Here is a 12,918-nt window from a genome sequence, read left to right on the forward strand (position 1 = left end):
TATGCTTCAAGTGTCCATGGTTTGAATACAATTCTGAGCATGAATACAGAACAAACATACCATTTCTAGCCTAGATAGGTAAACAAACTCTAAAGACTTTAAATGCATTGACAAAGTTGCTGTTCACAGGATTTAGCTCCACTGGTGACGCATTGATTCATGCAATCAGGTCAACATATTTATTTCTCAAGTTATTTGCTGTCAGCTAGTGTTTTGGTTTCTAGGTTGTCTCAGTCTGTGAAATGAACTTCAATTGCCTTTAGCAGGCTCTAAAGCAGTCACGTCTATCACGTTCCAGACTTGATGAAGCAGTGTAAGGTTGAGTGGAGCTAGTGCTGTGCTTTCTTTTATAAGCAACTTCTAGAGTTTGCGTTAATAGGCTGAGGAGTGAATTGGTGGAGGAAGGAAACAGTGGAAGGGAAGAGGTGTGTGAAGATCAGTGTTTCTCCATTTTCCTGTTGATTTTATTTGCTCAAGAAGCTGGTTTCTGAATGCCTTCATTTTGGAGGGTAGCTCTTCAGTGTCAGCACCTAATTGTGCTTTAACAGAATTGTTGCTGGTTACATTTCCATGGGATGACTGGTAGTTCAGTCACCTTAGGCTCAGCTTCAGTATTCCCAGTTAACAGGAGTTGAGTTGGGACAGTTTATTTAGGTTGGTTGCATCTGGATTTGGAATTTGTACCAGGGAACTTAAAATTATTAACTAATCAGTGAAAATGCTGAACATACAATGCCCCACCATTGTTCATTTAGCACAAGAATGCTGAGGCCATTTAAAGGGTATCCATTGTACAGTGCAACAGTGAACAGGGGAGAGCCTCTGGCTTGTGTTGTACATCAGAATGTGAAAAATGTAGTGTTCCGATAGTGGTAAATACGGGCACTCCAATTTTCGACTTCCACAATCTGTTATACCTGAGTCATTACAGGGAATTTTGTTTTTCTTTTCAAAACTATTATAGATACAAACCTAAAATCCTCTGTTTAAACTAGTCTGGCAGGGGAATGGGATCCAAAACAGTAGGGAAACAAAAGTGAAAGTTGAAAACAGTACAGAGGTTAATGAGAGCAAGTTAAGTAGTAAAAGGAGTGTCGGTAATACCAGTACTAGACAAGGTAGGCAAAGCCTGGCACAAAGCAAAGGAAGTCTAAATTAAACTGCATTTATTTCAATGCAAGAGAGGCCTAACAGATAAGGCATATGAACTCTGGGCATGGATGGGAACATGGGACTAGAATATTTATAGCTGTTACAGAAAAATGGCTGAGGGAGGGACAGGACTGGCAACTTGATGTTCTGGGGTACAGATTCTATAGAAAGCATAGAAGGTGGGGCAGGGGGAGGGAAATGCAGTTGTTTTTGATTTAGGGAAAATATCATGGCAGTACTGAGAAAAGACATATTCTTGAGGGTTTGTTCACGGAGTCTATATGGGTAGAACTGTGAGAAATAAAAAAGTTACTTTGATAGCATTGTACTATAAGCCCCCACCCCAATAGTCAGCGAGAGATTGAGGAGCAAATATGTAAGGAGATTGTAGATAGCTGCAAGAATAATAGGGTTCTAATGCAAGGGGATTTTGACTTGCCTAACATCAACTGGGATTGCCATTAGTATTAAGGGCTTGGATGGAAAGAAATTTGTGTTCAGGAAGAATTTTTCATGCAGTATATAGATGGCCTGACTAGAGAAGGGGCAAAACTTTACCTCTTGGCACATGAGTCAGGGCAAGTGGCTGAAGTGTTAGTAGGGGAGCACTTTGGGACCAGTGACCATAATTCCATTAGTTTTGTAATAGCTATGGGCAAGGATAGACCTAGTCCATGAGTTAAAGTTTTAAGTTTGGACAAGGCCAGTTTTGATGTTTGGGGAGGCTGTTTGTAGGCAAAGGGGAGTCTAGTAAGTGGGAGGCTTTCAAAAGTGACACCTTCCTCTTGGGAAAGGGTAAGGCTGGCATGAGTAGGGAACTCAGGATGACCCAGATATTGAGGCCCTAGCCTTTAAAAGGAGGAGACTTATAGCATATCAATGTAGCTGGGATCAAGTGAATAAAGAAAAGGATGCTCCAAAGAGATTCTACAAGAACCTGAAGGAATAAAAGAGTAACTAGGGAGAGAATAGGGCCTCTTAAAGTTCAACCAGGTCATCTGTGTGTGGAGCCATGAGATTGGGAAGATCCAAAATGACTATTTCTTGTTAGTATTTACTGTTGAGAAAGGTATCGATGCTAGAGAATGTGGGGAAATAAATATTGATATTTTAGAGTATCCACAGTACAGAAGAGAAGGTGCTGGAAGTCTTGATGCATTAAGGTAGATAAATCCCCAGGATCTGATGAAGTATATCCCAGGACTTTGTGGGAGGAAATGGCAGGATGCTTCAAGGTGATATTTGTATTATCGACGGGCGAAGTGACTGAAGGTTGGAGGGTGGTTAATGTTGTCTTTATTTAAGAGGCTACAGGTAAAAGCCTGGGAATTAGACTGGTATGCCTAATATCCATGGTAGGTAAGTTGTTAGAGGAGATACTGAGAGACAGGACCTACAGGCATTTTGGAGAGATAAGGACTCATTTGGGGTAGTCAACGTGGCTTTGTGTGTGGGAAATAGTGTGTCTCAAATTTTGATCTTTGTAGGGGTGACCAAGGAAGTAGAGGAGGGCAGTGTGGAACATGTTGTCTACATAAACTTTAGTAAGGCAATTTGATGAAGTACTGCACGGCAGATTGTTTAACAAGGTTAAGTCTTAGGATCCGGGGGAGCTAGCTAATTGAATACAAAATTGACTTGATGGCAGAAGGCAGGATGGTGGTCGTGTTTCAGTTTTTCAGACTGAAGACCTGTGACCAGCGGTGTGCCACGGGCTCCATTGTTAGTCATTATTTATGTGATTTCAGTTCAGTTGCTAACGATAAGCTGTGAGGGTCTGTTCTGGGGCCACTGCTGTTTGTCACTTTTTAGTTTTTTAAAATGACCTCCTGTGGGCATAGAAAGATGGATTAATAAATTTGCAGATGTCACAAAGGTCGATTTTGGAGTTGTGGATAGTACTGAAGGATGTTGCAGGTTAGAGGGACATGCATAAGCTGCAGAGCTGGGCTGAGAGGTGGCAAATGGAGTTCGATGTGGAAAAGTGAGGTGATTCACTTTGGAAGGAGCAACAGGAGTAACAGGAATAGAGTACTGGGTAAGATTCTTGGTAGTGTAGATAAGCAGAGAGGTCTGTGTTCATGTACGTAGATCCCGGAAAGTTGCCACCCAGGTTGATAAGGTTATAAGAGGCATATGGTATGTTACTTTTATTGGCAGAGGGATTGAGTTTCAGAGCCACAAGGTCATGTTGCAGCTGTACAAATCTTTGGTGCAGCCACACTTGGAAGTATTGTGTACAGTTCTGGTCATTGCATTATAGGAAGGATAGAACATAGAACATAGAACAATACAGCACAGAACAGGCCCTTCGGCCCACGATGTTGTGCCGAACATCTATCCTAGATTAAGCACCCATTCATGTACCTATCCAATTGCCGCTTAAAGGTCGTCAATGATTCTGACTCTACCACTCCCACGGGCAGTGCATTCCATGCCCCCACCACTCTCTGGGTAAAGAACCCACCCCTGACATCTCCCCTATACCTTCCACCCTTCACCTTAAATTTATGTCCCCTTGTAATACTCTGTTGTACCCGGGGAAAAAGTTTCTGACTGTCTACTCTATATATTCCTCTGATCATCTTATAAACCTCTATCAAGTCACCCCTCATCCTTCGCCGTTCCAACGAGAAAAGGCCGAGAACTCTCAACCTGTCCTCGTACGACCTATTCTCCATTCCAGGCAACATCCTGGTAAATCTTCTCTGCACCCTCTCCAAAGCTTCCACATCTTTCCTAAAGTGAAGCGACCAGAACTGCACACAGTACTCCAAATGTGGCCTAACCAAAGTCCTGTACAGCTGCAACATCACTTCATGACTCTTGAATTCAATCCCTCTGCTAATGAACGCTAATGCACCATAGGCCTCCTTACAAGCTCTATCCACCTGAGTGGCAACTTTCAAAGATCTATGTACATAGACCCCAAGATCCCTCTGTTCCTCCACCTGACTAAGAACCCTACCATTAACCCTGTATTCCGCATTCTTATTTGTTCTTCCAAAATGGACAACCTCACACTTGGCAGGGTTGAACTCCATCTGCCACTCCTCGGCCCAGCTCTGCATCATATCTAAGTCCCTTTGCAGCCGACAACAGCCCTCCTCACTGTCCATAACTCCACCAATCTTCGTATCATCTGCAAATTTACTGACCCACTCTTCGACTCCCTCATCCAAGTCATTAATAAAAATTACGAACAGCAGAGGACCCAGAACTGATCCCTGCGGAACTCCACTTGTAACTGGGCTCCAGGCTGAATATTTACCATCTACCACCACTATCTGACTTCGACCGGTTAGCCAGTTTTCAATCCAATTGGCTAAGTTTCCCTCTATCCCATGCCTCCTGACTTTCCGCATAAGCCTACCATGGGGAACCTTATCAAATGCCTTACTAAAATCCATGTACACTACATCCACTGCTCTACCCTCATCCACATGCTTGGTCACCTCAAAGAATTCAATAAGACTTGTAAGGCAAGACCTACCCTTCACAAATCCGTGCTGGCTGTCCCTAATCAAGCAGTGTCTTTCCAGATACTCATAAATCCTATCCCTCCGTACCCTTTCCATTACTTTGCCTACCACAGAAGTAAGACTAACTGGCCTGTAATTCCTGGGGTTATCCCTATTCCCTTTTTTGAACAGGGGCACAACGTTCGCTACTCTCCAGTCCCCTGGTACCACCCCCGTTGACAGTGAAGACGAAAAGATCATTGCCAACGGTACTGCAATTTCCTCTCTTGCTTCCCACATAATCCTAGGATATATCCCGTCAGGCCCGGGGGACTTGTCTATCCTCAAGTTGTTCAAAATGTCCAACACATCTTCCTTCCTAACAAGTATCTCTTCTAGCTTAGCAGTCCGTTTCACACTCTCTTCTTCAACAATACGGTCCCTCTCGTTTTGTAAATACTGAAGAAAAGTACTCGTTCAAGACCTCTCCTATCTCTTCCGACTCAATACACAATCTCCCACTACTGTCCTTGATTGGACCTACCCTCGTTCTCGTCATTCTCATGTTTCTCACATACGCATAAAATGCCTTGGGGTTATCCTTGATCCTATCCGCCAAGGACTTTTCATGCCCTCTCTTAGCTCTCCTAATCCCTTTCCTCAGGTCCCTTCTGGCTATTCTGTATCCCTCCACTGCTCTGTCTGAACCCTGTTTCCTCAACCTTATGTAAGCCTCCTTCCTCTTTACTAGACATTCAACCTCCCTCGTCAACCAAGGCTCCCTCACATGACCATTTTTTTCCTGCCTGATAGGTACATACATATCAAGGACACGTCGTATCTGCTCCTTGAAAAAGTTCCACATTTCCACCACATCCTTCCCTGACAGCCTATGCTTCCAACTTATGCTCCTCAAATCCTGTCTTACAGCATCGTAATTTCTCCCCCCCCCCCCCCATTGTAAAATCTACCCTGTTGTGCGCACCCACCTCTCTCCATAACCAAGGTGAAAGTCACAGAATTGTGGTCACATCACCAAAATGTTCACCCACTAACAAGCCCATCACTTGTCCCGGCTCATTACCGAGTACCAAATCCAATATGGCCTCCCCTTTGGTTGGACAATCTACATACTGAGTTAGAAAAGCTTCCTGGACACACTGCACAAACACCGCCCCATCTAATCTACTTGATCTAAAGAGCTTCCAATCAATATTTGGGAAGTTGAAGTCGCCCATGACTACGACCCTGCGGCTTCTGCCCCTTTCCAAAATCTGTTTCCCAATCTGTTCCTCCACATCTCCGCTGCTATTGGGGGGCCTATAGTAAACACCCAACAAGGTGACTGCACCTTTCTTTCTTCTGACTTCAGCCCATACTACCTCCAAAGGCAGATCCCCCTCAAACTTCCTTTCTGCAGCCGTTATACCATTTCTAATTAGCAATGCCACCCCCCCCTCCTTTTTTACCACCCTCCCTAATCTTACTGAAGCATCTGTAACCAGGAACCTCCAACAACCATTCCTGTCCCTCATCTATCCACGCTTCCGTGATGGCCACAACATCATAGTCCCAGGTACCGATCCATGCCTTAAGTTCACCCACCTTATTTCTGATACTACTTGCGTTGAAGTATACGCACTTGAGCCCATCTCTGTGTCCGCAAGTGCTCCCTGTCAGTGCTACCTTCTCCACAGTCTCCCTACATTCTTGGACATCCTGAAACACAGCTAGCTTACTTGCTGGACTACAAGTCCGGATCCCATCCCCCTGCCAAATTAGTATGTGGAAGCTTTGGAAAGGGTGCGGAGACATTTACTTGGATGTTGCCTAGATTGGAGGGAATTTCTTACGAGGAAAGGCTGAGGGACTTGGGGCTGTTTTCGTTACAGGTTGAAAGATGCATTGAAGACATAAGACAGTCAGAGGGTTAGATAGGTTGAACGGTGAGAGCCTTTTTCTTCGGATCGTGATGGCAAGCATGAAGGGATGTAGCTTTAAATTGTGGGGTGATAGTTTCTTTACTCAGCAGTAGGGGTGTGGAATGTATTGCCTACAACAGTAGTAGACTCACCAACATTAAGGGCATTTAAGTGGTTATTTGGATAAATGAGGATGAAATTGGAATAGTGTAGGGGAGTTGGGCTTCAGATTGGTTTCCTAGGTCAACATAACATAGAAGGGCCTGTACTGCACTGTAATGTTCTGATTTGGATGAGGATTTAGGTATGGTTACTAAGTTTGTGAATGATACCAAGATTGGTGGTATAGTGGATATTGAAGAAGGTTCACTGGGAATGCAGTGAGATCTTGATCAGTGAGCTGAGAAATGGCAAATGGAATTTAATTTAGATAAATGCAAGGTATTGTATTTTTAAAGTAAACCAGGGCAGAACTTGTACCCCTAGATCTTTTTGTTTTGTAACACTCCAAACCCTACCATTGTCTGTACAAGTATGTAGCTTCTTGACAATGAAGTCATAAGTAGACAGGATGGTGAAGGTGACTTCTGGCATGTTAGCTTTCATTGGTCAGAGCATTGACTATAGGAGATAGGATATCTTGTTGCAGCTGTAAAAGACATTGGTGAGGCAACATTTGGAGAACTGCATGCAGTCTGGCCACCCAATTAATAGAAGGATATTATTAAACTGGAAAGAGTGCAGAAAAAAATTGCTAGGCTGTTACATGTGCTAGAAAGTTTGAATTATAAGGAAGAGGTTGGATAGGCTGGGATATTAGGGGCAGCACAGTGGCTCAGTGATTAGCACTGCTCCCTTGTAGCGCCAGGTACCTGGGTTCGATTCCAACTGTGTGGAGTTTGCACATTCTTCCAGTGTCTGCGTTGGTTTCCTCCGGGTGCTCCAGTTTCCTTCCACCATCCAAAGATGTGCAGGTTAGGTGAATTGGCCATACTAAATTGCCCATAGTGTTAGGTGCATTGGTCAGGAGTAAAATGTAAGGAAATGGGTCTGGGTGGGTTTCTGTTCGGAGGGTAAGTGTAGACTGGCGGGGCTGAAGGGCCTGTTTCCATGCTGTAGGTAATCTAATCCACTTTCTCTGGAGCACAGGAGACTGAGGGGTAACATTTTTATAGTGGTCTATAAAATCATGAAGTATAGATAAGCTAGAGAGCTTTTTCCCATGATAGGGGAGTCTGAGAGTATATATTTAAGCAGAGAGTTCCAAAAGGTCTAGGGGGGAACTTACCCACCCCTGCAAATGCAAGCACACAGGATGGTGAGTGTCTAGAACAGGTAGAGGTGATGGTGGAGGCAAGTATAATTTCTTCATTTAAGAAACATTTAGATTGGTACAGAGGAATATGGACCAAACTCTGGCAAATTGGACTAGTTTAAGTTGTGAAAACTGGGCAGCCTGGGGAAGTTGGGCTGAAGGGCCTGTTTTCATGCTGTAAACCTGTATGACCTTCAAATGACTGCTGTGATTACCTGACTACAGATATTTCCTTGATACAATAAATATCATTTTGTTTTCTATAGGATCTAATAGAACAACTTGAGAAGCAGGATAAGACTGTAAATAAACTGAAGAAACAATTGAAATCTGTGAAGGAGTCAAGTATGTTTTAACTGATTTAACATTTTGAATGGCGATGTATTTGTTTTGGATTTTTTTCTGACTTGAGATTTATTATGAATTATCCTGCTCTATGCTAAATATTGTAACTGGTCCTGAATTACTGGAGAACCTCTGGTTTGAACCTTGGTCTAAATTGCACTTTAGCTATTGCATTTATTCATGTTCAGCATTTACACTATTGCCATCAGACCCTTAGAACTTACAAAACAACTTTGAGTAAGAAATTAACTAAGATATTAGCATAGTGTCTCTACTAAACTGCTCCCCACTGAAACTTAAATGGCTGTAATTTATATGCTAAGATACTACCAGTGACTTTTTTTATAAACTGCATTACTGTAATATTCCTAACTGCAGGAGCTTAACCCTGTTCTAAAATATCAAAACAATTCAACTCAGCTCGTTGTACAGCTTTGGTTTATTAAATTCCCTGCATTTCTTTTTGTTTCATTTATAAATGGGCAAGGATTGGACAAAGTGCCCATGAAACCCTTTGCCAGTTTGCTTGAAAATCTTAGTTGTAGTGTTTAAGCTCAGGATGTAAAACCCAAGATGGGTCTCTTATAGCCATAGTGGCAGTGTCCCTACCTCTGAGCAAAGAGACCCAGTTTCAAACCCCACCTTGCTCCAGATGTGTGACATAACATCTTTGAACAGATAGTGTGGGCATTGTAGATGTTTTCCTTCAGACTATGAACTGGAAGATTATGTTTGGCCAGGGAAAAAGTATTTCTGTCTATCTCTGTTCATCTACAGTCTGTCCAAGATATGATTTGTAATTTCTCCCGTTGACCAGGAGTACTGCAACATGCAGCTGAGCCCAAGGTGACTGAATTGCCGAATGCGCCTACCATCCCATTGAAACATAAGGACTTTCAGGGAATGCTGGAGTGTCGAAAAGAAGATGAAGCGCTCTTAATCAGGAATCTTATCACTGGTAAGTCAGCTGTCTGGATTGAAGAGTTGGATTTGTAGAAAATTAATTAGCATACCCTGTTTTGCACATTTTGGGTAGATATAGTCTCTCTTTAAGAACATTAAGTTGTGATTTCCAGAATTCTCAAGTCCAGGGATTCCATTTTACTACCCATTCAGGCATGGCCAGATGAGAGTTTGGCCTGTCAGGGAGCATAGCACAAAATATCTGGTTGAGTTTCATTAACCTGCTGATTTCTGGGTCTTGCTGAAACAGTTGATGAGTGAAAGGGAACCTCTCCTGGTGTTTGCAGTTGGGAAGCAGGGAATCACAAGTCAGCTATAATGCAATTAAATGCTCTACAAGGATGATTTTCAATAGGGTTGGTGACTTCAAAAGTAGATGGCATAATCTAAGAGGAGAGACATTAAAAGGAGCAATGTTTTTCGGAGGGTTTGTATGTTGAATGAACTACCAGACAGTGGTAGATGCAGGTACGGTTATGACATTTGGGCAGGTACGTGAATTGGCAAGATTTTAGAAGGATATAGCCCAAATGCAGGCAAATGGGGCTAGTTTAGTTTGGGAAATGTGGTCGGAATTGAATTGAATTGAAGGGTCTGTTTGTGTGCTAGGTGACTTACTTTTACTTGGTATTTCATGCTGAAAATGGCATGGTGTACTAGACGGCATTTAAAACCTTGGTAGTCAAGAGGATACAGTTACTTGGTACATTTGATCAAATTGAAGGATTGTGAGATTAAAAGTGCTACCAAGATTGAGAAGGAAGTGCATGTCAGATTTAACTGCCATTAATAGAATGGCAGGGATAGAAAGATGAGATATTCTACAGGGAGAGAAGATGTAGAAATTTTAAAGAATATTGTTCTAAACTTTAAAAATCTACAATTAAGACACCACATTTGTCACCTCTGGTGATGAGTTGCAAATCACTGAATCAGTGTTGCTACAACAACCTACACTTCAGATGTTGTAGTCTCGAGCTGTGGATCACGATGGTAAAGATTCCAACTCTGTTACTCAGAGTCAGTGAGAGACTGGAAAAGCACAGCCAGCAGCATCTGAGGAGCAAGAGAGTTGATGTTTCAAGCATCATCTCCTCTTCAGGAATAAAGGGGTGGCCCAAGAGGGCTGACAGATAAATGGGAGGGGGTTGGGGGGTGGAGGGGTGCGGCTGGTAGCTGGGACTAGGTCCGAGGTGTTGGTAGGTGGGAAGAAAGATGGACAGGGTAGGACAGTTAAAGAGGGCTGAGAAGCTTCAGGGTAGAGATGACCTGGGAGGTGTGGTGAGATAGGGACACTCAGATCTTTGCTGAAAATGTGTTGCTGGTTAAAGCACAGCAGGTTAGGCAGCATCTCAGGAATAGGGAATTCGACGTTTCGAGCATAAGCCCTTCATCAGGAATGAGAGAGAGTAGCCAAGCAGGCTAAGATAAAAGGTAGGGAGGAGGGACTTGGGGGAGGGGCGATGGAGATGGGATAGGTGGAAGGAGGTCAAGGTGAGGGTGATAGGCCGGAGTGGGGTGGGGGCGGAGAGGTCAGGAAGAGGATTGCAGGTTAGGAGGGCGGTGCTGAGTTGAGGGAACCGACTGAGACAAGGTGGGGGGAGGGGAAATGAGGAAACTGGAGAAATCTGAATTCACACTTTGTGGTTGGAGGGTTCCCAGGCGGAAGATGAGGCGCTCCTCCTCCAGCCGTCGTGTTATGTTCTGCCGGTGGAGGAGTCCAAGGACCTGCATGTCCTCGGTGGAGTGGGAGGGAGAGTTAAAGTGTTGAGCCACGGGGTGGTTGGGTTGGTTGGTCCGGGCGGCCCAGAGGTGTTCTCTGAAGCGTTCCGCAAGTAAGCGGCCTGTCTCCCCAATATAGAGGAGGCCACATCGGGTGCAGCGGATGCAATAGATGGTGTGTGTGGAGGTACAGGTGAACTTGTGGCGGATATGGAAGGATCCCTTGGGGCCTTGGTGGGAAGTGAGTGTGGAGGTGTGGGCGCAAGTTTTACATTTCCTGCGGTTGCAGGGGAAGGTGCCGGGGGTGGAGGTTGGGTTGGTGGGGGGTGTGGATCTGACGAGGGGTCTGGAATCATAGAATCCTTGCGGTGTGAACGAAGACCATTTGGCCTGTCTGGTACATACCAATCCTCCGAAGACCATCCCACCCCTGCCCCTATAACTCTGCATTTCCCATGGTTGATCTATCTAACCTGCATGTATCCAGACTGAGAGGAAACCAGAGTGCTTGCAGGAAACCCACAGAGACAGGGAGACTGTGCAAATTCTACTCGCAGTCCCCCAGGGCTAGATTTGAACCTGGGTTCCTAGTGTTGAGGCAGCAGTGCTAACCACTGAGCCACCATACCTTCACACTTCTACAGTGTGAATAATTTCCATTGACGTATGCAAGAGGGCATTTAGCTGTTTATTTAAATTGGAACAACATGAAGGAGTACACAGGAAAATGGCATATCCAAATGCTAATTTTTGAGTGCTAGCGTAGACCTAATGGACTGAGTGGCCACCCACGTTATAACCCACTTTTGTGATTGAGGTGGAGTGAGGTGTGAACTCAGAGCTTTTAACTTGGACACGGACTACACCCACTGCAGGTATATCTGAACAGGTTGATCAGAAATGTTATTCCATACCCCTGAAGGTGAGGGTTGGAACTTCCTGGCTCAGAGGTGGGGACATTACTACTGCACCACAAGATGACCTTCCTCATTAGTAATGTTTAAATTCCATGCCAGAGAAAGTTATTAACTATTAGATCAGTTCCACAGGTTGGCATAGCATCGAGGGCTGAAGGGCCTGTACTGCGCAGTTATGTTCTATGTTCTGTTATCACCATTTAATCATTCAGAGTACTTAGATTTAAAATAACGTTTTTAATTTAGTTTGTATCTAATGCTTATAAATGCAGATTGTTTATATTATATACACTGCAACTGAGGGAAGTGGCAATTTATTTGTGAATATAGTGGAGTAATATATACTGAAGGCAACTTCTTAATTTCCACCATTCATTGTGCCCTGTCCCTATCCTGAAACTGCTGTCTTTCATACGTACATGAGCACCGTTTGCTTTGCCTTACTTAATGGAAATTTTGGGGTCATTATCTGACTGGACATTTTATGGTAATCTACGTATTGGTTTTCTTTTTTAGATCTCAAACCGCAGTCTGATACATTAAGTGCCCTACCGACACTCCCAGCTTTCATTGTTTTCATGTGCATCAGGCATGCAGATTATACACATGATGAACAGAGAGCACATTCCCTGTTTACAGCTGTGCTTAATGGGATCAAGAAAGTCCTGAAGGTAGGAATAAGAAATAATTTATTTCTGATTTAAGATGTGTTTGTAGTTTTAGTATGGCTGGGGAAGAATCTGATTTTCTTTCTCCCCCTCAGCTCCAACCATGCACTCCCATCTCCAATATTCCATCATTGACCGTTCCCAAGTCAGATGCTCACAGATCTGAGGCTCTGTTTAATGTGGGCACACACACACACACACACACACACACACACACACACACACACACACACACACACACACACACACACACACACACCTTAATGTACACCCTGGGGTAGGACCCAGCTTTGGCCTATTGGTATCTTGCATGTTGAATGTATCTTTAGAACATACACTATCAAACCGGAGGATCCCAGATCTGTGTATCTCTACCTAAACTCAATTGTTTGATTAGAGCAAACATTTTGCAGCTTATTTTAGTAACATTGTTGCAACTATTTAGTGTTTTAT

At 43.7% G+C, this 12,918-nt stretch overlaps 1 protein-coding gene across 1 annotated transcript in view; it reads left to right on the forward strand.

The window, feature by feature from the left end:
* LOC132829215 (unconventional myosin-Va-like) overlaps window positions 1-12,918 on the forward strand; it is a 175,290-nt gene that overhangs the window by 139,894 nt on the left and 22,478 nt on the right. Inside the window, exons 28-31 of the mRNA XM_060846582.1 lie at window positions 8,117-8,195; window positions 8,906-8,920; window positions 9,010-9,153; window positions 12,314-12,468. Coding sequence (XP_060702565.1) covers window positions 8,117-8,195; window positions 8,906-8,920; window positions 9,010-9,153; window positions 12,314-12,468 — 393 coding nt within the window. The remainder of the gene's footprint in view (window positions 1-8,116; window positions 8,196-8,905; window positions 8,921-9,009; window positions 9,154-12,313; window positions 12,469-12,918) is intronic.

The sequence above is a fragment of the Hemiscyllium ocellatum genome, chromosome 28 (assembly GCF_020745735.1).
Source record: "Hemiscyllium ocellatum isolate sHemOce1 chromosome 28, sHemOce1.pat.X.cur, whole genome shotgun sequence".
In the NCBI taxonomy this organism is placed as follows: domain Eukaryota; kingdom Metazoa; phylum Chordata; class Chondrichthyes; order Orectolobiformes; family Hemiscylliidae; genus Hemiscyllium; species Hemiscyllium ocellatum.